We start from the raw sequence: 26,778 nt of genomic DNA, 5'->3' as shown, positions 1-26,778 counted from the left end.
TTTTGTGCAGACAATTCTGTGTGTACCTGCCACTTCTGTTCCTTGTGAAAGACTGTTTAGTTCGTCAGGGTACATTGTCAACAAACTGCGATCTTGTCTACTTCCAGAAAACGTTAACGTCCTCGTTTGTTTACGTGACTGGCTAAAGTGATGCCTACTTGTACTTGTCAATTAAACTGAATACAGTATAGCAGGCATTAAGTGTCTTGTTTGTTAACGTTTGTGAATACTGTAGTTAGTTAACGTTTATTGATAACAACTTCACCTCACCAGTGGTGAAAAGCAGGTTATTCTGTCGACTTCAGAATTAATCGAAATTAATCGATTAAAATTTTAGACGATTAATCGAACAAAAAAAAATTAATCAGTACCAGCCCTAATATATATATATATATATATATATATATATATATATATATATATATATATATATATATATATATATATATTATATATATATATATATATGTGTGTATATATATGTGTGTATATATATATATATATATGTATATATATATATATGTATATATATATATATATATATATATATATGTATATATATATATATATATATATGAATATATATATATATATATATATATATATATATATATATATATCATAACTGATGAGTCATAAATGATGAAACAATATTTTATTATGTTATTTATATATAAGTATATGTGTATGTATAAATGCATGTTTAAATAACATGTCTGACATCTGACATTTTTTAGATTATGAACTTTTATAATAAGATTTTAATTCTGGTGTCATTTGGGTCAATGGCCTATTAAAATATGAATTGTGATGAATTTTCACAAGAAGTGGAATCGAACAATCATATAGAAGAAGAGCAAGATATTGAAAAAGAAAATGATGTTGGTAAAACTAAAAATGAGAAAGACACTAAACTGTTTTGCATATGTCGAAGTTCAGACATAGACAGATTTATGATGTATGTGAAACAAATTCGTTTTTGTTAGTAAAGTTTATGTATTATTTTGTTTTTAACTTTTTATATGTTTCAAATTTTGACTTTAATAATAGTGCATGTGATAAATGTATGGAATGGTTTCACGGAGATTGTGTAAATATTGAAAACAAAAGAGCTGCAAGAAAGATTGAGGAGTGGTACTGTCAACAGTGTCTCGGTAAATATTTTTATTTAGTTTTTCAAAGTACATTTATGAAGAACTAAAAAATAAAATTTATTTTTTAGTTTTTATTTATTTATTTTTTTTAATTCAAATTTGGTTTCAATTTTAAAAGACTTTAAATTAATGAACTAAAATTCAAAAAAGTTTAGAATTTAATTTAATCTTGAATATGCTCAGCCGTGCAACATTGCAGCAAACAAAGCTAATAAAAGTCAGAATTCTTAAATGCATGTTAAAAAAAAACTTTATACTGCATAAATTAGATCACATTCGGAGTTTGCCATACAAGTTTGCAACCCTTATCTGGTAAGCATCTGGAAAAAACTTTAAAAAAAATCACAATAAAATAAAAGCATTTGCTTGTTGCTATTAACAACATTTCATTTGTATTCTTAGTATTTAAAGTATGTTTTGTATCAAAGAACTTAATTATTAATTATATATGAAATATATAATTAATAATTAAGTTATATTTACAATACTTATATACATTTATATACCTAATATATGAAAGAGATACTAAGATTAATTTTTATTTAACAGGTGTTTACCCAATAATCCAAAAAAAGAGGTGTATTACTCCTTGTTAATCCATAAAAAGTTGTTAGGTGTTTCTTTGCACTACTATGGTAACCAAAACATTTTAAATATATGTTATTAGAAAGTGTGATATGTCTACAAAAAAAAAATCATACAAGAATCATGTCTACAACAACAAAAATCATACAAGAAGCCATATAAGAGTGTTTGAAAAATCATTCAAACCTATTTTGAATCGCCAGCTTGACAAAGACTAATTTTATTTAATTATATATGTAAAAAAACTCACAATTCAGTATTAACACGTAAGTTAATTTCCAAGTAATAAAGTATAGTTAACAGTTAAAAAAAGTTAGAAATTAAAAAGTATTAAGTAAATAATATTATTTAATATTTGTTAATTTTTAAGTATTAAATAATAAATATTAGGTAATAATTATTAAATAGCACTTGAAATTTAAATTGAATTGGTGAATGTTAAAAGAAGGGAAGTCCGATAATGTAAACTTTAGGGAAAATAAAAAAAAAAGCACTTCCTCTCGTAATAAATTTTTGTGAATGGTTTAATAACTGTTAAGAAATAAATATTTCTTTTTATTAGCTGATAAAATAAGTCAAGGTTTATTTTTAATCTAAAATTAGCACTGCTAAAATTGTTCATTATTTGGTTTTATTTTATTTCAATTAAATAAAGTTATTTAATTGAAGATTACAGTGAAGCTTTATCATTTGGAAGTCTGATCATTGTAAAGCCTGTTTACTGTGAAGCCTAATTTCTAAATGAGTGCTCAACCTCTTCACTCTTGTCAAATCAGTACTTCACACTTCCCAGTGTTTATTGTAATTTTCAAACCTTCAGGATGAATATAATTTAAGATTTGAAAAAAATATTTTTTTAATGTTAAACATTGAATATTTAAACATTTGACATTTCAGGATAGTCATAATGACTATCCTAAAATGTTAAAATATTAATGAAAAAGAGAAGATTAAGTTTAAAGCTGTCAGCATTTATTATGTTTTAGTTATAAATACTTTTTTTATAAATAGCTTTACAAAATTTTTTATTCACTAATATTATATTGATTAAGTTGATAAAATATATTTTATACTTTTTGGAAATGTCAAAGATGCCTTATGCTGATTCTTTTATTTTTTTAAACTTTGTTTGCACCATTCTCTCAATTGTAAACTTTGAAAAACAAGCCTTATTTTAAAAAGGCTGCTCTGTGTATAAACTGGTTAAAATGTGTTCTTCCAGATCTTTAGGGTGAATTTGAACCTTCTACCTTCAGTCTACATGTGCTTTAACAATTACTATTATTTAAGTGTAAAACCAAAACTTTTAAAAATCAATTAAATAACTTAAAAATCAATGTACTAAAAACATTCGAAAAAACAAACATTATATTCATCAACTTTTTATGACCAAATAAGATTAGTATAAAATTTCTGATGAAATAATAAACTTTATTATTGTGTTAAAAAAAAGTAAATTCAATTTTTATTTGATATTGTTATGTTTATAAATTATACTATGTTATTACAACTATTCTTATTTTGGTATTTGTTATAAATTGTATTCTATATTTGCAATAATATTTTGCATTTAATTTTTAAAGATAGTTATGAAGGTTTGCAAATCGTTTTTAAAGATAAACGGATGGAAGAAAGAAAAGAAAGTCAAAAGAAAAAGAAAGTAGAAAATTATGATGAGAAATTTGATGATATTAGTAAGTTAGAGGATAAAGATTTTAAACGAAAAAGAAAGAATAGTGATACTTTAGTAAGTCATTTTATACTAGTTTTTGATCAGTCAGTTTAATTATCGCTAATTTTAAAAAAAAATTCAATTTTTATTTTTATTTTTATTGCATTTTGCGTTTAATGAAAACAGAAGAATGCAAAATGAAAGTTAGCAAATTTTTGTTGTTTCTATTTTTACATTCTTTTATTTTGATAGCGGCGAAAGAACCGAACATGTGGAGTATGTGCATCATGCACAAATGAAATGGATTGTGGGCAGTGTGATTTTTGTGCGGTAACTTATATATAACTTATTGTTTAGTATTTTTAATTAAGTAGTTTTATTATTTTTAAGTGAGTCACAACTTTCTCTCTATTTTACTTTAAATAAAGATGATTATACTTTAAAACATGAACCTTGTTAGATAAGGCTTTATTATGTACAGTATTTCTAGAGAGATGGATTTTAAACCTCTTGGTTGTGAGCTAAGTATTCTAACAATAGTCTACTGCATTGTTTATTTTATAAATTGTTTATTTAATTATTTATTTATTTTGGAGATTTTAGGATATGAAAAAATTTGGTGGACCTGGTAAACTGAGGCAGAAATGTAGAGCAAAACAATGTTTGTTTCTTTCCCGAGTGAGAAAAAAAGTAAGTATTTACATATTAAGTTTTATAGTGTACTTATAATACATGTCCGACCCATGAAAGCATGGAAACAAGAATGATGGAACAATCATGCTGCTGATGATAATTGTATAGGGAGAATAAAAAAATAAATGAAAAAAAATTGCAACAAGTAATAGATAAAGATACATGAGTTTTGTAAATAAAAGTATAATAGAAAAATAAAGCAAGAAAAACTTGAAATTGAAGACTTTACAAAAAATTTTAACAGACAAAAATATACATTATAAACCAAAAAAAAAAGATTACAAAAATGACTTAGTAAATAACCAATCATTTTAAGAATCAGTTAAATAGATAAGTTAATCATATAATGTAAATAACCAATCATTTTAAGAATCAGTTAAATAGATAAGTTAATCATATAATGTAAATAACCAATCATTTTAAGAATCAGTTAAATAGATAAGTTAATAGTATGATGTAAATAACCAATCATTTTAAGAATCAGTTAAATAGATAAGTTAATAGTATAATGTAAATAACCAATCATTTTAAGAATCAGTTAAATAGATAAGTTAATAGTATAATGTAAATAACCAATCATTTTAAGAATCAGTTTAATAGATAAGTTAATAGTATAATGAGAAGTTTGTTTATTAAGTGAAAAATTTTCTTTTTAATGGAAAGCACTTTTTTTTACCTTTAACTTATGCTTAGTTGGAGTATCCAAAACTTATCCAAAAACAGTATCCAAAACTTCAAAAGAATAACAATTAGACCAATTTGTGCAATTAGTTGATAAATTTATATTTATTATTAGTTCTAAAGTGCTCATTTATCCTAGTTGTCAAATGTCTAGAAGTTTCTCCAATATAACTGGCATTACAGCTTTTGCAAGAAAATTTGTAGAAATCTTAAGATTTAAGTTGCTTAGGAGCTAGATCTTTACAATAAGTTATCTTAGAAAAGGTAGATATAGTGGAGAAGGAAAGGTTAGGTATTTAATGTGAGATTTGTTGTTGAATTATGTCTGATTAGGTAAATAAAATTTGAAGCAGTTAAAAAAATTATTAAACCAATTGCATGGCATTAGCATCTGATAATGCAACTTTCAAAGTTGAAGATACTTCATTTCCTAGAATTGCCGGTTGCTACTAAAGTATTTGAAACTCTTAGTATATATACTGCTGAATAGCTTTGACCTTTTCCATTCTTTATTTTTCTATAGACTTGTTTTGTAGGAACACCAGGTTCTTCAGGGACCACATAATCTGTAGTTGAGTTTTAAGTTGCTGTTGTGTATATATATATATATTTATATATATATATTTTGCTGTGTGTGTGTGTGTGTGCATATATATATATATATATATATATATATATATATATATATATATATATATACATTGCCCTCTCTTAGCCAGGCTAAAAAACTTTAAAAGCCAGACTAAAAAAGCTTCTTTGTCTTTCAGACTCTTTAAAATAAAATATGTTAAAATGTTATGAGTCAGGCAAAGATAGGGCAACCTTATTGCCAAAATAAAGTTTAACTTACCTTATGTTTTTCGTAAAATTGCCCATACATATATATATATATATATATATATATATATATATATATATATATATATATATATATATATATATATATATATATATATATATTTTCGTTAATTCACCTCCCCATGGCCCAGAAGGCCACTACAGACGAGGAGGCTACTAAATTGTGGTTATAACCCTCTCTCAACCCTATAACTCTGAAATACGAACCTTGACGAACAAGGCCGCTGCGCGGAGAAACAAGTTGAGCGCGGTACTACCAGGGACGTGGTGGGGATCGAACTCGGAACCTCTCGCTAATGAAGCGAGCGCTTTACCACTACACCACTACCGCATATATATATATATATATATATATATATATATATATATATATATATATATATATATATATATATATATATATATATATATATATATATATATATATACAGTCCTTGGAATTTGGAAAAATAAGGTTGGCAATTTTTTTCCGACCTTAATCTGTGTGAGATCGGCATCAGGTCTGAAAAAATGTGAAACAAAGATTTGACCATAAAACATAGAAATGAGTTCAGCGATTTTTTGCTGACCTAAAGCATTTGAGGGTTGATATATATATACCTAAAATATTCTGAGGGTTGATATACATATATATATATATATATATCAACCTTCAGAATTAGGGTTGGTATTCGGCAATGTCTTACTGCCAACCTAAAAGTGTTTGAGTTCGACCAAAAATGGCCTACTTGGTTTCTATATTTTATGGTAACCCCTTTGTGTCAAATTTTTTTTGCCAACCTCTAACAGTTTGAGGTCGGCATTTTATTGCTGACCTCATTTCTCTTAATTCCGAGCATTGATATATATCATATATTTCACATAATAATTGTTATGTAGTAGTTAGTATTAAAAATCTATTTCTTTTAAAAGAATGACCAAGTTCGTAGAGAGAAAAAAAGAAGATCCAAAGATTTATCAGACAACTCAGATTCTGTAAGATTTTTTAGTTCTTTTATAAGCATTTTATCATTAATCAATCATATCATCATCAATCATATCATTATCATCAATCATATCATCAGCATCAATTAAATCATCATTAATCAATCATAGTTAAAATTTAATCGTTTTTGATTTCATTTTTTTTTTCATTTTTTTTTTAAGAATTTTTACTCTTTTCATTAAAATTGTCATTTAAGTTAATTATTTATTTATTGTTGTTGTGGTTTGTATTAATTTGTTACTGTTGTGTGTTAATTATTAATTTGCTCCTATTGCCATAATTTATAGTATTTTTTGATTTAATACATATTTATATCATAGGAACTAAAAAGTTTCACTATTTATTATATTTGTTTTCTACAACAGATTGACATTTCAGTTGTTGTTTTTTTTAATCTTATTTATTGATTTCTATTATTAGTTATTATTAACTATTAATTATTACATTAAAGATAAACAACAAGTCGATCATAACATAGTCAGATTTAGTCGAAGTTATATCATCTAAGTTATTAGATTTTTTATTATTAAGTTCATCTAACAACACTAGATATTACATAAAACAAAAGTTCTTAAAATCAAAGTTTATATAATATTATAGTTAGAATATAATTAAAATAACAAAATTAAATATAGAACGCTTACAGCATATCCTCATGTTCTTGTTCTGCTGTTTATTTAATTAAATTTTTTTTTTCTCAGGTTAATACATCACTCACTACATCTACTGGAAAATTATTAACAAACTATCCCACATTGTCACCTGTATTGGAGCAAGAGGCAAATGAGCAAGAAACAGATGATGTATTTATTACTATTAAATCAACTGAACCTTTTACATTTGTTTTTGATACTATAAAAACTTTAAAAATGGTAGCTATTATAGAACATATAAAAGAGTTTAAATAAAAAAATTTTAAATGTAAAAATGTAATCAATGTAAATTGATCTAATAATAGTTTCTAAGTTTAAAGAATTTTTTTGATTTTAAGAATTATATTTAAATTTTAAGTTTGACAGCAGTGAAATCGAACACAAGTTTTCTCACCACTGCTTTTTTTGCGCTAATATTTTAAGCTTTTTTTTTTTAGTCACTGATACCTCAGAAAGATCATTGTTATTCAGCTCCATGTCAAAACAATACTGAACAAATGCCCAATGATAAAACTCCAGATGACAAGATACCTATTGATAAAATACCTATTGATAAGATACCTATTGAAGAACAAGTTAAAAAAAAAAGTCTTAAAGTTAAACGAGCTACTGCAAAAAAAATGGTAACCAAATAATTTTTTTCAAATATATTATTAAAAGTTTTTATATCGAAAGTAAATAGACAGTTTACATATAACAAAGTGTTATTATTTGCTCAAATACCACTTGTGTTGCAAGGGTTGAATTGAGGGATAGCGATTTGCAAAATCTGGAAAAATATCTGGTTTTCAAAATTTTAGCTTATGCAAAGCCATGTACTTTGTTTTCAAGGAGCAAATTACTATAAGTTTGTTTGCGAAAAAGTTATAAAAAACAAAACAATAATTTACGACTGCAAAAGTAATAACACTCTAGTCACTAACTGCATTGTAAAAGTAATAAAACTATAATAGTGTTATTACTTTTATAAAGCACTTATAGCTTTTTAAAGTTCTTTTTTTGTTAAAACAATATTAGTATTTCCAAGCTTTAATCAAAGTAGAAAAGCATCTAGAAAATACAAAGTGGATATTCAAATATTATTAAAAACTTCAACTTTTACGATTACACTTAAACAACTTTATAAAAACATACTTTACAAAAAGTTTAGCATTTTAAAAAACATTACTAAAAGTCCATAAAAAAGCGTGTTTATTTTAAAGTCAAACAATAAAAAAATTTTATTGGTTGATTTTAAAATTAACAAAGAATGAATTATCAAAGTTATAAGTGTGTTATAAAAGTAAACTATTATAGCGTTATTACTTTTATAAAGCAGTTAGTTACTAAAGTGCTATTACTTTTGCAGTTGTAAGTTTATTCTTTTATTTTTTATAACAAATTTAAGTTGATTTGCCCCTTGAAAACAAAGAACACAGTTTTGCATAAACTAAAATTTTGAAGACAAGATGTTTTTCCAGATTTTGCATTTTGCAATCGCTTAATTCAATCCTTGACTCAACAGTTGACTATATCAATGAATTATTGAGCTTATGACAAACTTGGTTTCGATATAGTTTAATACGTATTATACATGAAATGCACTTTTTACTAGGTTCTACTTTATACTAATACTAGTACTCATAGTAATTGAAATAATGGTAAATATTGTTAAAGATACAAAATAAAAGTTTTTTATATACTTGTTATATAACAATTTATTTATTATTTGTTATAATCTGTTATATATTAATACTAAATTTAATGCTGTTGCTGCTGCTGCTGTCGTTACTCATTTGTGTGTATTTGACATGAAACTTATGGCAGCCATTACACCGGAGTTAATAACGAGAAAGAGTTGTAACACTTTTTTTTATAAGAAACTGTCAAAAAAAAGTGTATGCAAATATCTAACTTATGTTTACAGTTTTACTTTTACTTGAAAATTGCATTGAGGCAATATCTTTTTAATTTTGATTTATAGCATTAATTTGCTGTTTAATAATAAATACCTGATGCTGACCTCTATTAGATTAAGGTCAGCAAAATATTGCCAACTTCATTTTTCCTAATTCCAAAGGCTGAATAAGTCAGTCGCCATTTTTTTTATAAAAGTTTACAATTTTACAATAAATATTAACTCAAATTGAGAATTTTAACATTTTTTATTTTCTACCGCTTACTTAAAATTATTAAAATAAAACCACTATGTAAAGAATAAATACAGAAAAAGTACAAAATAGACAGACTATGACCTGTATTATATGGGTCATGTTAAGTCCATTATTCCAAATATTTTAAAGTTTATTTTTACATGTTTTTAAAACATTTTATACCGATTGTAATCATTAAAAACATTTCAAGCGAGTATACTAAATATTATTTAAACTAAGGTTTAAATTAGGTACTAATATCAAAATAATTTTAAAGTTAATTGTATTAATTTTTTTTTTTTGTAACTGTATTTTTTTTTTTTGTAACTGTACAAGACCTGTATTTTAAGGGTCTGTACAGTTAGTTTAGTTAAATATATAAATATTATAGTTTTTTGTAAAGAAGTATAGATTAGTTTAAAATTAGATTAGGGATACAGGTTTTTCCTTCTAGTAAAGTGAAGGGGAGAGGGAATATTTTGAGTTTCTCACCTTACCCCTCCTCTCCCCCCCCCCCTACTCCTCATTTTCCCTCCTGTTAAAAACAGTGCCGAGACAATGCTTTTTAGATATCAGTTTGTTAGTGCTCACCTTGTTTAGTTTTATTCAATGATAAAGAGTTGATTTAAAATAGCATCTTGTTGTAAAAGAAATTTCTTTGCAAACATAAATTTAGCAGTGGACTTATGCTTCTTTAGATACGCTAAGAAAACCTATTTTATTTTTATTTAAGATTTTAATAAATGTTCAAGTTGCAAATACTACTATGCTATTTGTAAGTATTTAAAATTGTTTTAAAGTATTTTAAATATTTAGTAACTTTTAGTATTTTAGTAATTTTAGTTTTAGTAGTTTAAAAAATGATTTTAACAATTTTTAATCAATAATTATAAATAGCTTAGTATTTAAAATCATTATTATTATAAAATTTAAAAGTTTTGAAATTTGAAAAAAAATTTATAAATTAAAAACATTATAAAATTTATAAATAGCTTACCATTAAAATTTCTGGCTAAATTTTCCATAAAATTAATAAAAATTTTCAGATGTTTGTTTACAAAATGCTTCATTGTTTTAAACCCAAATTTAATATTTTAATAACTATTATTAATAACTGGAATGCAAAAACTATTTTAAAAAAGGCATTTCATTTTACGTAGTTAAAAAATATACTGCATTTAAATCTTCTTTTTTTAGCTAAATAACATGATAGTTTTAATTTTATGTAAAAAAGAGGTTGCAGCCACAAATATAATTAAATAAGAAAAAACATTTAGTATTTTTTATTAAAATAATATCATAAAGTTACATAGTTATTTGAACTTAATTAGTTCTACTAAATAATAACAACTAACTTGAAACATTTTATTTCTTAAATATTTACAGTTTATAAATAGAACACAATTTTTACAGTTAAAAGTTTTACATAGTATGAAAACACTGCTTCAGGATGTTTGTTATTAGTATAAAAAGCCAGTTGTTTTCTATTTTATCTCGATACTCTATTTCAGTATGCCATAATTTAAAACATGTTTATGCACAAAGACCTGGTTTGCCTGGACATAAAGGACAAATGGTCTTGACATCCCTTCGAATATCTTTCTTAAAACATACACGACATCTTGCCTGTGGCTTTTTCAAGTTGCAGTAGGAACTAATGCGTCAGGAAAATGCTTCTCTTTAAGTCTTGATGGAGCATCCCCGTTTTCTCTTTCTTTTATAAAATCAACTGAATTGTTATCATTAAATAACAAAGATGCAGCAATATCATGTTGAAACTTAAAGACTTTAGTGTTAGGATAGTTTTTCTTGTATAAGATGTACCTATTTAACAAGGCAATATGCAGCAAATGAAATGTTAATTTATTATACCATTTCATACTTCTTTTGGCAATTGAATTAGGTTTAAACATTAGATCGTGTTTGATCAATTAAAACATTAGATCACGTTTGTCAACTGAACTCATATTATAGTCGTTCTCTACAACACATCTTGGTTTGGTGTTTACTGAGAGTGTATGTCTTCCTCTACGTCTTTTTACTGGAGATATAATTTCATCATGTTGACTACTAAGCATATAAAAATCTTTTTTATCTTTGTACGTCAAACATAGAAGTGGGCCGAAGCAAAATGCAGCAATTTCATTAGTCAGATTTTTGCATTTTTTAGATTTAGTGGAACGCGATTTGATCAAATTGTTCCACATGCTATTGTTCCATAGTGGTGCAGAAAGTGGAAAAGACATAAAGAATACCAATTATCCATCCAAATATAACTTTTATTCAGAAGTGGCAACATCATGTATACAACAATGTTTTCAGTATTTTTAAAGCTTGAACATTCTGGTAGTTTAATATCAATAGCATCAGTTAGACTTTGTTTTCCTGTATAAATTCTGAAGTGATACATGTATCCAGGATCTGATGTAGTGTTGGTAATTCACCATTTGTAGGCTTCCATGTACTGTTTATTAAGTTGGGACAAGTCCTTAGGTTGGTGACCTGTTTTTTATTTACTATATGATAATCTAAAGGACTTTTAACTACCATCTCTTTAATATTTTTGTTGTCTACATCTACAATAGCACATATTTAATTCAATCTCATCGTGAGAACCATCACTCATATCTTTTCCATTGTCATTGTCATCATTGTCACAATCCAAACTAAGTAATTTATCACATCTTTTTAATGTAATTTATCACATCTTGCAAAGAGTAAACTTTTTATTGAATGTTATTTTTGAAAACATAATAAAGTAAAGCTGTTACAGTTCTGCAATATAAATCCGTAATATTCCAGCTAAGTGGTATAAAAATAATTTTGGTAGCTGAAATATCCGGCAGACATTTCTTTAAAAAACATCCCTAAGTATTTTAATAGAAATACCAATTAGAGAAACAAATTATAAGAAACAATAATAAATAATAACAAATAATAAAGCAATAACAAATAATAAAATCAACATTATAAGGAAGTCTATGTAATGGAATATTCCGGCATGGTATTATTTTTATTTTTGCCAGAAATAGTTGGAAGTTAAAAGTAGTCAAACCAATTTTCTGTCCCCTTTCAGCGAATTTCTTTGGATAACTCGAACTTTTTGTATGGGAAGTAAAGAAATCAAAATAGTTAAGTTATCTATTAGATTTTTTTTTAAGAGTTCGTTTCAAATAAAACAAAAGTAATAATAGTTTTTTTATTATATTATATAATAAATATTAAATGATAAAAAAATTGTGTACATTAAAATTACATTTACTATAGATTTTTTTAAACATTAAAGGCATAAAAGTTTAAAAAAAAGCTTAAAAACTTTTATTAAGTTATTTTTATCGTTATTTTTATTATCATTAAAGTCGAAATAAGTATAAAGTAAAGCAAAACTGTTATGAAAAAATATTCGTTTTGATTTTTGGTTTCCTTAACATAAAATAAAATAGCAAGCTAAAGATTAAATTCTCATTCAAAAATTAATTACTACATAATTACTACAATTACATAATTACTACAATTACTTATTAGGTTTTTAACTTATTATTTATTTATTAAATTTTTACTTTCGTTTATTTATTATTAAAAACAGTTATTATTATATCTTATTATTATATCTTAAATATTATAACTTATATATTATATCTTATATATGTTATATCTTATATATTATATCTTATTATTATATCTTATTATCATATATAATTGTCAACATGCAAAAGTTAACTTTGAAAGAAAATATTTTAAAACGTTCTATCTTTAAAAACAAAAAAGTTTCATACATTCCATTGTCTTTAAAAAAGGTTTTGTAATAAATTTTAATTCATTTTTTTAAATCTTATTTTAAGTTAGTGACCAAATGGTTTAGAATGTAAAAGTTTTAAATGTTAATTAAATCAAGGAATCTAATTACTTTTAATTCCATTTTATTTTTCTGAAGAAAAAATGAACTAGCTAAAATAAATTAAAAGTTTTGTTATTTCTACTCTGGCTTAAGTTTAGGGTTAAAGGAGGCTGGCTGAGAAATTATTAGGTACAATTAGGTACAGCCAAAATACCTAAAAATGAAAATAAAAAATGAAAAAAACCTCAAAAGTCAAAATTTACATCTGCTACTTTTTATTATACGAGAAACCAGAAAATTATAATACAATACAATACAATATAATACAAATATATTATTACTATTCAGAGCAATAGCTCCTATAGAATGAGATTTATTTGATTTAAAGGACACCCTCATATATATATATATATATATATATATATATATATATATATATATATATATATATATATATATATATATGTATATATATACACAACCCTCGGAATTAGTCAACATACTTTTAGGACAACAGTTAGGTTGGCGAATGCCGACCTAACTGTTGACCTAAAAGTGTTTGAGGTTGGCAAAAAATTGTCAACCTTCAAAAAAAATCAAGCAAAACCATTTATGGCAATCAGTACATATAGATCCAAAAGGTTGAAAAAAAGGGCTCTCTTCATTTTCTCTTGAAGTTAATTTATCCGTCACTTGCAGATTTTATTTGGCTTACACATCAATATGAGATGTTAGTAAACATGACAAACTTCTTGTCACTCCAATTTTGGAAGAGATTGTTAAAACATTTCAGGAAACAGTAATCAATATAAGCTTCTAATCCAACAATGCTTGCAGTCAATTCAAAAGCAAGTTTATTATGCACTTCATCACACAAGAGAAAATAAGTAGTTGATGGTTTTAGAGCCACATTGAAAAGCAAAGTAAGAAATTTGATCAAAAATAGTGGAATATCTGTGAAGAACATGCAAGAATTTCAGGAAGCATGAGATGGACTAAAAAGTGAAGCAAGACTTATTGAATCTACTTATATTGAAACTCAAAAAGATGGTTTAAAGGAATTTTAGTAAAAAGATAGTAGAAAAACACTTATCTAATTTAAGCTTTTACTGTTAGTTTCTCCTTTCACAAGCACCGCCTATTTTATATATAAAATAAACAATATTTTCAGAATTACCAGACAATAGAGTGAATGTTCCATACTTTACTTGATGATTGGTAAAATAGTTAACAAACTGAAGGTGCATAGTATATAACTTTCAAGATTTTGGTGTGGATTTTAAAACCTTGCCTCCTTTGTTGAAAAAAAATTCCAAGCATTTTGATTAGTACTATGGCAGTTCATGTTTATTCAATTAGAAATTCTGCATAGTTGGTATGACAAGCTAAACAAGTGGTTTAGTTGTCATACCAATTGGATGACATACCAACAAACAAGTGGTTGAGTTGTAGTACAATGGTCAACTTAAGTTATAGTTAAAATATATATATATATATATATATATATATATATATATATATATATATATATATATATATACATATATATGTGTACATGTATGTATTTATGTATGTATGTATGTATGTATGTATGTATGTATGTATGTATGTATATACAGATAGATAGATATAGATAAGTATAGATAGATATAGATAGATAAAGTTATAAATAAATATAATAAATATATAAAAGTTATGTTTGAAATAAAAACTTTATTTGTATAGAAATATAAAGAAAAAATATAGAATATAAGTCATTAAGTTTGTTATTTTGGGGATTTTTAAAAAAGTATTGAGCTTGGTATGAACATTAAGAGTGATGAGCTGTAGTACTTTGTTGCACTGCTACTTTCTGAGATTTTTTTATTACTTTCTAATTATTTGCAATAATTTATTGTTGAGAATAGTGTTTGTTAATGTTGTCATAATGATCCATATTCATACATTATGTTTTTTTTTATTTCTTTGATTAACTATGTTGCTCAAACTACATTTTGCCACAAATATTGTTTCAAGTTTTTTGTATCAATATGTCTTCAGTTGATATTGTGTGAATATGTCATTGGTTCTATAAACATATAATAATGATTCTTAATAATAGTTTTTTAATGCAGATAAAAGTGAGAAAAGTGTTGCTTTAATTTTTTAGAGTTACAGTGAGCGCTACTCAGAACCTGCTAAATATGAAAATGTAACAAATTTTAAAAGGGAAACTATACCTTACCATGACAAGCTTGCAACAAGTAGAACAACTCGATCATCTAGGAAAGAACGAGAAGTTATAACTGCTCAACAATGCTTGGGTCCAGGCTGTGTGAACTCAGCTCGTAATTCTTCAAAGTATTGCAGCAGTGAGTGTGGTATTCAGCTGCAAATACGGTTAGACTTATTTTAAATACAGTTAGATTTATTTTAAATGCGGTTTTTATTTTAAATGTTTCATTTCATTTTAAATTGATTATATTACTAGATTTAGGTTGAAAATATTTTATCATTTTTTAAAATGTCAATGTCAATAAAAAATGTCATCAGATGCACCCAAAGAAAATGTTATTCAAAAGTTTACCTATTTTAGGGGCTTGGTTTCTGTTTATTTTATATAATTTTTTTTTTAATCAATGCAGAATTTTCTTTTTTTAAAGTAAAAATTTTATTTGGTCAAATCTGGATTTTAAATAATGTTGATATGATTAAAAATAACACACTAGTTATGATATGGAAATATATATTTTACCATAACAATAAAAATATTACCAAATGTATCAAAATTATGGAGATGTTTATCCCTATAGGACAAATAATGAACTCCTGAGAGCAAAACAACCAGCTCTTTTGTGAGCCCCAAAAGGCAATATGCATCCAAAGTTGTGATATGCTCTGACTTGGTAAGGTCATTATACTATTTGTATACACCAGTTTATATACCAACAAATATTCACCAATTTATATAATAATAGTTGCTAGTCAAACTGTTTGAGCATTAATTATTATAATATTATTATAATATTATATATATATATATATATATATATATATATATATATATATATATATATATATATATATATATATATATATAATATATATATATAATATAATTGTTGATGTGAGATCTTGATGTGTTTGGTAAATGATTTTTTCCTCAATGCTTATGCTATCTTTTTTTTGCATTTTACTTTCATGGGAATTATTAAAAAAATTATGAAATTTATGAGAATTCAATTTTTTTTTTTTCTTTAGTTTTTGACCAAAAATAAAACATTAAATTGTTTTATAAATAAATCAAAATAATGATGATAATAATATAAATGATAATTTAAAAATTTAAAAAAAAAAATGTGCAAGTTAATTTTAAAATTTTTTAAAATAAAGTTAAACATATCACATATGAAACTCAAAAAACTTAAGCAGAAAGTATATTAGCACTTTAAACTCAATTTGGATTTTAATAAGTTTTTCGGGTGATACGATAACTTAAGTTTCTAACAAAGTTATTTAATTAGGTTAAAAAAAATTTTGTTATTGATTTTTTTTTTTTAAATATTCAATAACAAACAAAATGGCCTATACATTAACTGTGAATCAATTTTTATAGTAATAAATCAATTTTGAATAAAAATCTATTTAAAGCTGTTTTCAATGTAGTTATAGTAAATATATTCATTATATTATTAGTATAACTATTCAAAATATTATTACTATGATAATTTAATCAGTGTTTTTAAAGAGGGCGAATTTGCTCAAAACCTCTTGAGTGAATCTACTAATAATATTGTAAAATAAATAACTTGCTGTTGTTAATTAATGTTATATAATGTAGCTGGCTAATATAGCTTTTATAGATATATAAAAATTTCAGAAATTTACTTCAAAAATGACTATCATCACTAAGAAAGTGGAAACTTTTTTTTTAATTATCTGCAAATTATTCTGGTTTTTAAAATAAATAACTTATATAGTATATTGTAATAATGATTTAATTCCATCTTTGTGTTCAATGATTGATTGCATTTTTAAACGTAATGTTGAATTAGTAATTTTTTTTTCAGTTTCATTAGAATTTTTTTTTTAATTTTCTTTTAAGTCGACTTCAAGTTATTTTACCTACCAGAATGAAAAGTCTACAAAAAGGATACCACTCAACACAACTTGCAAACGAGGAAATTAAAAGACTTCGATTAATTCAAAAAGTAATATTTATTTTTAAAAAAACAAAATAAGATATAAAGAGTCAGTAAAAAAAAAAATGAAGTAAGTAAAAATAGTATAAATAGTTATTTTGTTATTGTTACATGAAATTAGTGTACTATAATAAAAGTAACATTTTAAATATATTTTATTATTTTATATCAAATGCTGGCTTAGGTCTAATTTTGTTTTACATTGTTTCTTCAGATGTTAATGTTATTGTAATGTGCTTTTATGAAATAAATGAAAGATCAATTCTTACCCCCTACAAGCGTATACTTTGTTATACAAGCATCACTTTGTTGTACTTCTGTTTAGCACATAAAAGAATGGTCAGAGAATTCAAACCTAATTAGCAATCTCTTACTCAGATAGTTAACTTGATGACTTATTTTCCACACATTCCTAATCCTTACCTTCTCTTCTTGATTTGTGTCTTGTCTCTGATCTTAGCTTGTGTTCAGTTTCTCCTTGTTCTTCTTCATGACGGTTCTTGAGCTGATGTTTTTGTCTCTGCTGATAATCGCATACATAATACATTGCCTAGAAAGAGGTAAGTATAGAAGCTTTTATTTTTCCTCATTGGTTTAAAGTCAAGCCTCATTCTACTCCATCGTTTTCACCTTCTTGTGCAGCTGCTACATTTAATTGTAATCATTTCTCATCCTTTCATCATTTTCAAAAGAACATTTCTCCTAAAAACAAACACTTTTTTATTATTGTGAGAAATCAATGTAAAAAGATGCTGTCTGAAGCTAAGCTCCATTATTCCCAGTTTACTAAATCGTGTACCTTATCTCAAAAGTTAGGCTTTAGAGACCTTTTGAAAACCTATCATTAATGAAGGTCAAACATTCCATCTCTAATTTGTGCGTCTGAATTGTTACCTCTTGTTACCTCTACCAAGGATAAGGCAGAGCTGTTTGCAAGAACTTTTTTTCAAATTCGACTCTTGATTATAATGGCCATACTCTTCCTGCCATTCCAGGTTAACAGGCTAACCAATTGTTAGGCATCCAAGTCCTTCCGGTTTCCATTGCTCAATTCATTTCTCAATTAAATTCTACTCTGGCTTGTGGTTCAGACTATTCCTATCATAGTTAGGGTTTTTTGGTTCAGGGTACCTGGACTCGGACGCAGCGAATCTGAAGGTAAATACCTGGATTTGATACCTGGTTTAAGACTCGGCAAGTCTCATGATTTGACTGTTTGGCCTTGTTTCGTACGCAGTGACACATTGTCGCACTGTATCCCTTCCTTTTCTAGAAAACCCTACAGTAGTAAGGTTTGCGAGTTCCTGACCTATCTAGCTTGAAACTTGAACGTAACCACAGCTTTTTAGATGTTTTGAGAACATTCTAATTTATGTATGTTTCCATGTATGTCCAAATGCACATAACTTAAATTTTTTTCTAATCAAATTTTTTTTCGCTAATATAAAGACTTTTGATTAGAAAGTTAATAAATTAACTCATTTAGCGCGTATTTAAAAAACTTTAAAACGAACACTTATCATATATTAATTAGATAGTTAATTAATTTCTCTATTTTATTGAAAAAAGTGAAATATCATAATTTTAGTGTGACATTTTATACAGCCCCTTATGCCGAAGAATTCAAAAGTGTGGGACTATTTCACCCAATGTACCAATTTGAAGAGTGTTAAATGCAGTAAGTGTTCAACAATAATATCAAACAAAGGTGGAAATACTTCATCAATGATTAAACATTTAAAAGTTAAACATGGAATTTCTTTACCAATACAAGAAGAAATAGAAGAAAACTCCACCACCAAACGATTTAAAACTATTGACACTTTTGTTTCTGTTGCAAGAAAACCTTTAGAAAATATTGTCGCTAAAATGGTCGCTCTTGATAGTATATTAGTTAGGGAAATTACAGTTTAACTTTTTTCGTGAAAGTTTAATCTAAAAATTAATAAGTAAATTTAGGAAGTTATAGTCTTCCTAAAGCCGAAAGAGATGTTATGAATTTGATTCATAAATTTTATGAAAAAAAGAAGTTGGAATGTTAGAATTGTTACAAGAAAAAATTAAAGAAGATCATCAATTTAGCATTACACTTGATAAATAGACAAGTATGAAAATTGAGAAATATCTAAATATCAATTTGCATGGAATTGACTCTGAAGTGTATAATCTGGGTTTAGTGAAAATTTTTAACTTATGTACAGCTGTACAATTAGCTGTTTGCGATGTACTATATAAAAAGAAAAATATTGTCGTCTTGCAAGATGAAGATGATATTAATGGTGATGGTGATGACCATGGTCAAGATGGTATTGATGATGATCAAGATGAAAATTATTATTCTGACGAGAGCGGCAATGTTGAAAGTACGGAGAGGTTAAATTAACAAATTTTGGGAATTTGGAAAAAATATAAAAAGTGTTTGTATGATTGTTTAATTTTTCAAGTTATTTTTTGCAAAATAGTATTTTGCAAGAAAAGATCAACATAGTTTTAGGAAATGAACTTCAGTTAGTGCTAGACATAATAACTGATTGGAACTCATTGCTTGAAATGGTATCTAGATTTTATGTTAAGAAAATGAAAAGAATCCAATGGTTATTTAAGTAGATAGCTATTAATGACGATGAAAACTAAAATAAATAGCTGTAAAAACCAAGTATAAGAAGAGCTATTGTAAATGATTTTATATTGATTCTCTTGTAAATGCCTTTAAAGAAAATACATTTACGACGGATTTACTGATAAGATTGTTTGATGGAGATGGAGAACAGCAAATTCAACTAAAACATTCAACTGAAAATAACGAAAATACTCCAGGAAAGGCACAAGTATTAACAATGGAAAAAGAACTACATAAAATATTTAAAAGTGCGAAATGTCCAATTTTGTCAAGTTGCGCAGATAAATTTGCTGAAATTTAAAAAGAATTTTTATTGATTTCAAAAACTAAAAAAAGAACTGCATATTTAGAATAACTGTACCAAGCGTTAATGATGATAAAACCAACATTAACAAGTTCTGAACAAACATTTTCTGTAGCATCTAACTTTTGTACAAGAATTTGTTCTAGATTATTGGACAATTCATTGAGTGCATTAGTTTTTTTAAAGTTTTATTTTTTAAGTAAAAAATAATTGCTCTGGTATGTATTAAACACTTATATGTATCTTAATTTAGTCGAGTTTATTTTTGCTAGTATATTTACATGCATTTTATTATAAATTATAAATTATTTGTAAATACTAACACAGTATTTTTAAAAAGTAATGTCAAGTTTATTTGGTAGTTAAACATCATAATAAAGTATAGAATAATATATTTATGCTAGACGTTGAAGCAGGCTAAAAGTCGTTTTATTTACCATAACATATACCAAATCAATTTTTCAAATCGGTTTGGGAATGAAAAATCTTTTCATGCTATTGTTAAAATTGCGAGTTAAAAAACGTATTAGACCTGATAAATATTCGTAGGCTTGGCTCGAACTCGGCGGTTCTAAAAAGGCCGGGGTATCCCAAACCCTAATCTCTCTTGAATCCTCTCTAAACTATTCAGTAAGTGCTTGACTAAATCTTGTTCTCCTTCTTGCTGAAAAATGGCATTTGTGAATTTAATTTTTAAAAACTCAAGAACATTCTGATCCCACCAACCATTTTCTGATCAGTCCTCTATTTGTTATTAGCAAGGTCTTTTTTCATCAACATATTTTTAACATTCCATCTTGAGTAACAATTTTAAGATTCTTAAATCATTTTTTTCAGCAAGTCTTTCACCTGCATTTTAGACATTTTTGTGAGTAGATAAGCAGGTTTACTATTATCAAACTGTGTTAAGATGTGTTACTTATCACGCTTTTAATAAAGTATTTTCGATTAACCGATATTAAGAAAATAATGAACCAAAAAAATTTATATTGCTTCGAAAAACGTATAAAAAAATTTTTTTTAAGTTTTTTAATGTTTTCAATTTTTTAAAAAAGAAGTTTTTTGTCATTGATTAACATGTTGATCCATGTACAAAAAACTTCTTTTTTTACATACTATGTTCAAAAATTTGGTATTTTTAGGAACCTTTTAAATGCTTAATGGTCTTCAGCAACCCCTGAAAAAAAAAATTTTGCATTTTTTTTAACATTTTTTTAATATTTTTCTGCAATTTGCGAAATCAGCTATTATTTTATTATTTAGAATAATGGTAATAATGATAATGATATTAGATTATTTTTATATTCAAACTAAATTTGTTATTATTCTGAAGATATTTTAAAGTTATATTACTATTTAATTTATTGCCTTGGTTACAATGTAATTATCAAAACAAGTTATTTGTTTATCAATTTTTTACTTTTAGAAATGCCAAGATGAACTTGTTGAACTGGACAAACTATGTCATGATTTAGAAAATTTACAGGAGAAATCCAAAGGTTTGAGTATACAGGAGGAGGAGGTTCTGATTTTTGTTAGGAAATTGATTTAATATTAATTTAGAAACATATAGTAAATAATTAAACTCACTACAATAGGAAAATGACGAAGAGCGCGATACTGATCTTGATCTCACTATGTACTGTGTTACATGTGGAGTAGCATTGGCACCAAGGATAGCTTTTAAACATATGGAGAAATGTTGGGCCAAAGTATGTACTATAATTTTAGTTACATTCAAGAAAAATTCTTGTGCATTTATTATATATATATATATATATATATATATATATATATATATATATATATATATATATATATATATATATATATATATATATATATATATATATGTATGTATGTATGTATGTATGTATGTATGTATATCTATATGACAGAAAAAATATTTTTCTACAACTAACATTTCAATTGAAAGTTCACTCTTTTTATTAATTTACTTTTTTTAAAGAAATATGGAAAACATACCAAAAAAATTGCTAGAAAGGAAAAGGCGTACAAACTCTATAATTGATTTCCTTTCTACTTTCTTCTCAACTCAACTGTTGTTCATAATTGTTTTATTATTTATATGTTTGTTTGACAATTTATTATAAAAGGTTGGATAAGATAGAAATGGGTTGAAAAACAGTAAGCAAAGCAACAAAGTGGCAAACGGTATAAAGGATGGCTAAATGATAAGTAATAGAGAAATAGCAAATAAATTCAAGAAATTGCGTCAGATGTAGTCAAAAGACATTTAAAACAACAGGTGACATCCAACAAAATGCAGTATAAGAAAAGTTAAAAAAACTACTTAGCGCAAAAATAGTCTTATACTTTGTCAAGTCAATCCGTAGTTAAGTTATTGCTAACTTACCAACACGTTTAACAAAAACCATGAAAAGCGTATTTCTTCAAATACAGTTAGAAACATTTTACTAAGGAAAAAAATTGGTTTTTAAGCATCTGTTAGAATACCTATGCTGATGGCAAGAGACCAGCTCACTAAATGAAGATGGTGAAAGGAGAGAACTGGGTGGTCTTTAGAGAAATGGAAGTAAACAGTTTTTAGTGATAAAAATAACTTCAAAGTAATAAATAGAAAAATCAAAGTTCTTGTTAAAATATTTAAATCGGAAAAGTATAGTAATCACTTTGTTGTACAGTGGTGGTGGCAGGAGTGTTGGTATATAGGGCTGCTTTAATTTTAGTGGAGTGGGTGTGTGCAACATTTATACAAGTCAAATCAATCAGCATACATATATAGAGGCGCTAGAGAACTGCATGGTCCCATCAGTGGACATGTTGATTGATTGAAACAAATAGTGGCAATCATGACCAATAAACCAACAAGATTTGGCGCTTACCCACACTTTCTATTTGAATCCAATTGAATCTATTTGGGCTTGGATGGACAAAGAATTAGTCAAGGTACAAATAAGATCCACATATAACCTAAAGCAAGAATTAGATACCATTTAAAAAAAAGTTGCAAACAAAGTTTGCAACATTCTTGTTAAATCAATGCAAAAAAGATGTAATATGTAAGATGTAATTTTGATTTGCAAAAAATATTTTAAATACTAGTTTATATGTTATTTTTGTTGCATTAATCTTTATATATCGCAGTTTTTTTATTTATTTTTTGTAATTATGTTCGATAATGTTTTTATTATACAGTTTAATGTTTTTGTATGTCGTCCAAGATGCAAGATTTGTTTAAATTTTTTCTTTATTTTTTTTTAGGCTTGTTTTAAAAAAAAAATGTTCAGTTAGATGATCTATCATTAATAATGATATTTTTCTGAAATTTTGTGTTTTGTTATTTACGCCATTTGTTTAAACAAACATAAGTTTTTTGAGCAGATTGTTAATTATGGCTAAAGTTAGACTTATGGCTAAACTTATGGCTAAACTTATAAACTGATGGCTAAAGTTATGGCTAAAAAGGCTAAATTTGTTTCCTAACATGGTAACAAAGAGTACAAGGATTATTTCATGGAGTACAAAAGAATGTTGATTTTTAAACCGGAGTCTTGACTTTTTGTTGTTAAGTTTGGCTAATTGAGTTTGGTCTTGCTAATTGTTGAAGCAAATTTAATAGACATTGGCTAGGTTTCAAAGGATATTGAACAAACAAAACTCTGAATTTTTCTAAGCCTAACCCTCCATATGTGTTTGTTTAACATGCTCAAAAGATTATAGAAAATGTAAAACATTCTCCATAATCTTCAATAACTACCTTTGCATTTTTCACTTTTTTTATTTGGAGAGGAGGGGTAATGTATTGCAATAGAATGCAATACATTAAAAGAGTGACATCATATTTATTCCTTTTGTTCCAATGTTGAACTCTTTTCATTTACTTGTTTTTGTATTTAAATAAACCTTTACTATTAATTATGTATTTTTTAACACAAAAAAGTTTTCAATTAAATTAAGACTATATTAAGTAAAAGAAACAAATTTTTAAATTTTTGTTTCTATTTTTATATTTTTTTGTATTGTTTTCTCTAAATGAGACACTGAGTAAAAATAATATTTTCTGTATAAAAGAGGTAATGTTTAGTAATGTTTTCTCTAAGAGGCTGGTTGTTAGTAATGTTTTCTCTAAGAGGCTGGTTGTTAGTAATGTTTTCTCTAAGAGGCTGGTTATTAGTAATGTTTTCTCTAAGAGGCTGGTTATTAGTAATGTTTTCTCTAAGAGGCTGGTTGTTAGTAATGTTTTCTCTAAGAGGCTGGTTGTTAGTAATGTTTTCTCTAAGAGGCTGGTTGTTAGTAATGTTTTCTCTAAGAGGCTGGTTGTTAGTAATGTTTTCTTGAAGTTAGTGGCCGGGTAAGAGTAATGTTTTATTTAATATTTAATAATTGTAACTGATTTTCTAATTAAATAATTTAAATATTTATTAATTAAATAACCAATAGCCCTAACAGAAGTTGTTACATATAACTGTTACTGTTACAACGTTACATATATTGCATATACACATTGCAGTATATTGATGTTTCATGGGTGAAAAAAAAACAATGTAAAATGCTTTTTTTTTTTGGTGCTTTATCTTGTTTGTCTAAAGATTTAAATATGACAAATAATAAGTCTTTTGATGAGTGAACTTATGTTACAGTACCTGTAATGCCTTTAAATAAAGTGTCAATATGTTTTGAAAATAAAGATTCCTGCGCTTCTTATTTTTAAATTTTTTATTTTGAGTGTTTTTTTTCATTTTTACTCTTTTATTTCTGGTTTAAAAATAGTACATTTTGTAACATGTCATAAAATAAATTGTAACATGTACTGTTATCAATTATAGAATGTCTTCATTGGTAAAAATTTCTTATGGTTGAACTGATGTTTAGTTATTTAGTTTAAATTTTGATTTAATTTTATCATATGATTTAATTTTGTGCACCAAGTTCATTATAGTATTTATTCACAAAACTTATTTCAAACGCGCTTTAAAATAATTTCCCTCATAGAAATTATTATAAAGTGAGTTTATGTTTGTTTAATATTTTAAAATTTATTTATAATATATATTAGCTGACTCTATTTAAAGCCTAAAATTCTTTATTTTAATTTATCAATTGTAACATAACAGTTGTAACATTTTGTAACATGTCATGAAATGATTGCTTAGATAGATCTTTCAATTCATAAAAGCAAAAGATTGATACTTTGTTTTGAAAAAAATTATTACAATCAATTGAAAGTTATGATTATCTAGCTTGACTGGCATCTTTAATTATTTTACATTTTGCCAATCATTGCGTGTTTATTTAGTATATTGTCAGCATATATAACTATAATTATAAGTATATAATTATAATTATATATTTGTAAAATATATAATTATAATTATATACTTTCAAATCGATTGCAAAATAGTTAAATCGATTGCATCTGTTAAAGTTGCATTCCTTTATTGTGTTTGCCATTTTTTTACTCCAGATTCTATTCTTTATCTCTATAAATCATATGGAACAGCAAATTGTATGGAATATGGCAAATTGTATGGAATACTGTTGCAATATCTGGGGCAGATCTTCCAATGATGCCCTTACTCTTTTAGACAAGGTGGAAAAAACGCAGCCAACCTCCAAACATCACATCTTCATAATGTTGCTTCTCTTTCTCTTTGCTATAAATATTATAATGTGCACTGCTCTAAAGAGCTACCGCCTCTTGTGCCACCTACTAAAATTCATTCTTGTATTCATATACTTATCATTCAATTAAGTCTCATCTTTTTACTGTGACTGTTCCTAAGTGCTCCAAAAATTCTTATTTGTCTAGTTTTTTTCCTTGAACATCAGTTCTTTGGAATTTGCTTCCTTCCTCTTGTTTTCCTGATTCATTTTGCAATTGATTCAGTTTGCAATCTTTTAAGTTGACTGTTAATTGTTATCTTGCTCTATAAACTTCATCTTTTCTTTTCCAATAACTTCCAACTCTAATAGCCTTGTTGGAAGTGAAGATGTTGAAAAAAAAATACTTATGAGTGGTCGGATCTTTTTGGCTTAACAGTATATATATAGTGGTATAGTGGTAGAGTGATTACTTCATAATCAAAAAGTTTTGAGTTAAATCTTAAACATTCCCCTTCTAGTACCGCACTCATCTTGTTTCTCCTTGCATTGTTCACCAAGGCTTGTGTTTTGGAGTTAAAAGATCAAGATGGGGTAGCAATTTAAAAAAATAATAAAAATAGTTGAGTAGCCTTCTCAACTGTAGTGGCCCTCTTGTTCTTGTTAAGGTAAATACAATATAAAATATGTATTGTAATTGGTTATGCAACATATTTTTAGGTAGAATGTTTAATGTCATTTGGGGCTGTTATGCGAAGTGCTGGGTAAGAAATTGTTGATTAAATGTATGTTTAATTATAGTGTTTCAGGTTAAAAGTTGTTGATTCTTTATATCA

At 25.9% G+C, this 26,778-nt stretch overlaps 1 protein-coding gene across 1 annotated transcript in view; it reads left to right on the top strand.

The window, feature by feature from the left end:
- The first annotated feature begins 737 nt into the window (after positions 1 to 737).
- LOC100200520 (CXXC-type zinc finger protein 1) overlaps positions 738 to 26,778 on the top strand; it is a 39,680-nt gene continuing 13,639 nt past the window's right edge. The window contains exons 1-13 of the mRNA XM_065818477.1: positions 738 to 958; positions 1,051 to 1,154; positions 3,323 to 3,486; positions 3,664 to 3,741; positions 4,015 to 4,101; positions 6,556 to 6,618; positions 7,330 to 7,431; positions 7,719 to 7,904; positions 15,401 to 15,630; positions 17,336 to 17,441; positions 21,783 to 21,878; positions 21,955 to 22,068; positions 26,663 to 26,706. Of these exons, the coding sequence (XP_065674549.1) occupies positions 801 to 958; positions 1,051 to 1,154; positions 3,323 to 3,486; positions 3,664 to 3,741; positions 4,015 to 4,101; positions 6,556 to 6,618; positions 7,330 to 7,431; positions 7,719 to 7,904; positions 15,401 to 15,630; positions 17,336 to 17,441; positions 21,783 to 21,878; positions 21,955 to 22,068; positions 26,663 to 26,706 (1,532 nt within the window). The 5' untranslated portion in view covers positions 738 to 800. The remainder of the gene's footprint in view (positions 959 to 1,050; positions 1,155 to 3,322; positions 3,487 to 3,663; positions 3,742 to 4,014; positions 4,102 to 6,555; positions 6,619 to 7,329; positions 7,432 to 7,718; positions 7,905 to 15,400; positions 15,631 to 17,335; positions 17,442 to 21,782; positions 21,879 to 21,954; positions 22,069 to 26,662; positions 26,707 to 26,778) is intronic.

This window comes from Hydra vulgaris, chromosome 14 (assembly GCF_038396675.1).
Source record: "Hydra vulgaris chromosome 14, alternate assembly HydraT2T_AEP".
In the NCBI taxonomy this organism is placed as follows: Eukaryota; Metazoa; Cnidaria; class Hydrozoa; order Anthoathecata; family Hydridae; genus Hydra; species Hydra vulgaris.
The sequence above is the reverse complement of the archived record's forward strand: the minus strand, read 5'-3'. Positions and strand labels throughout refer to the sequence as shown.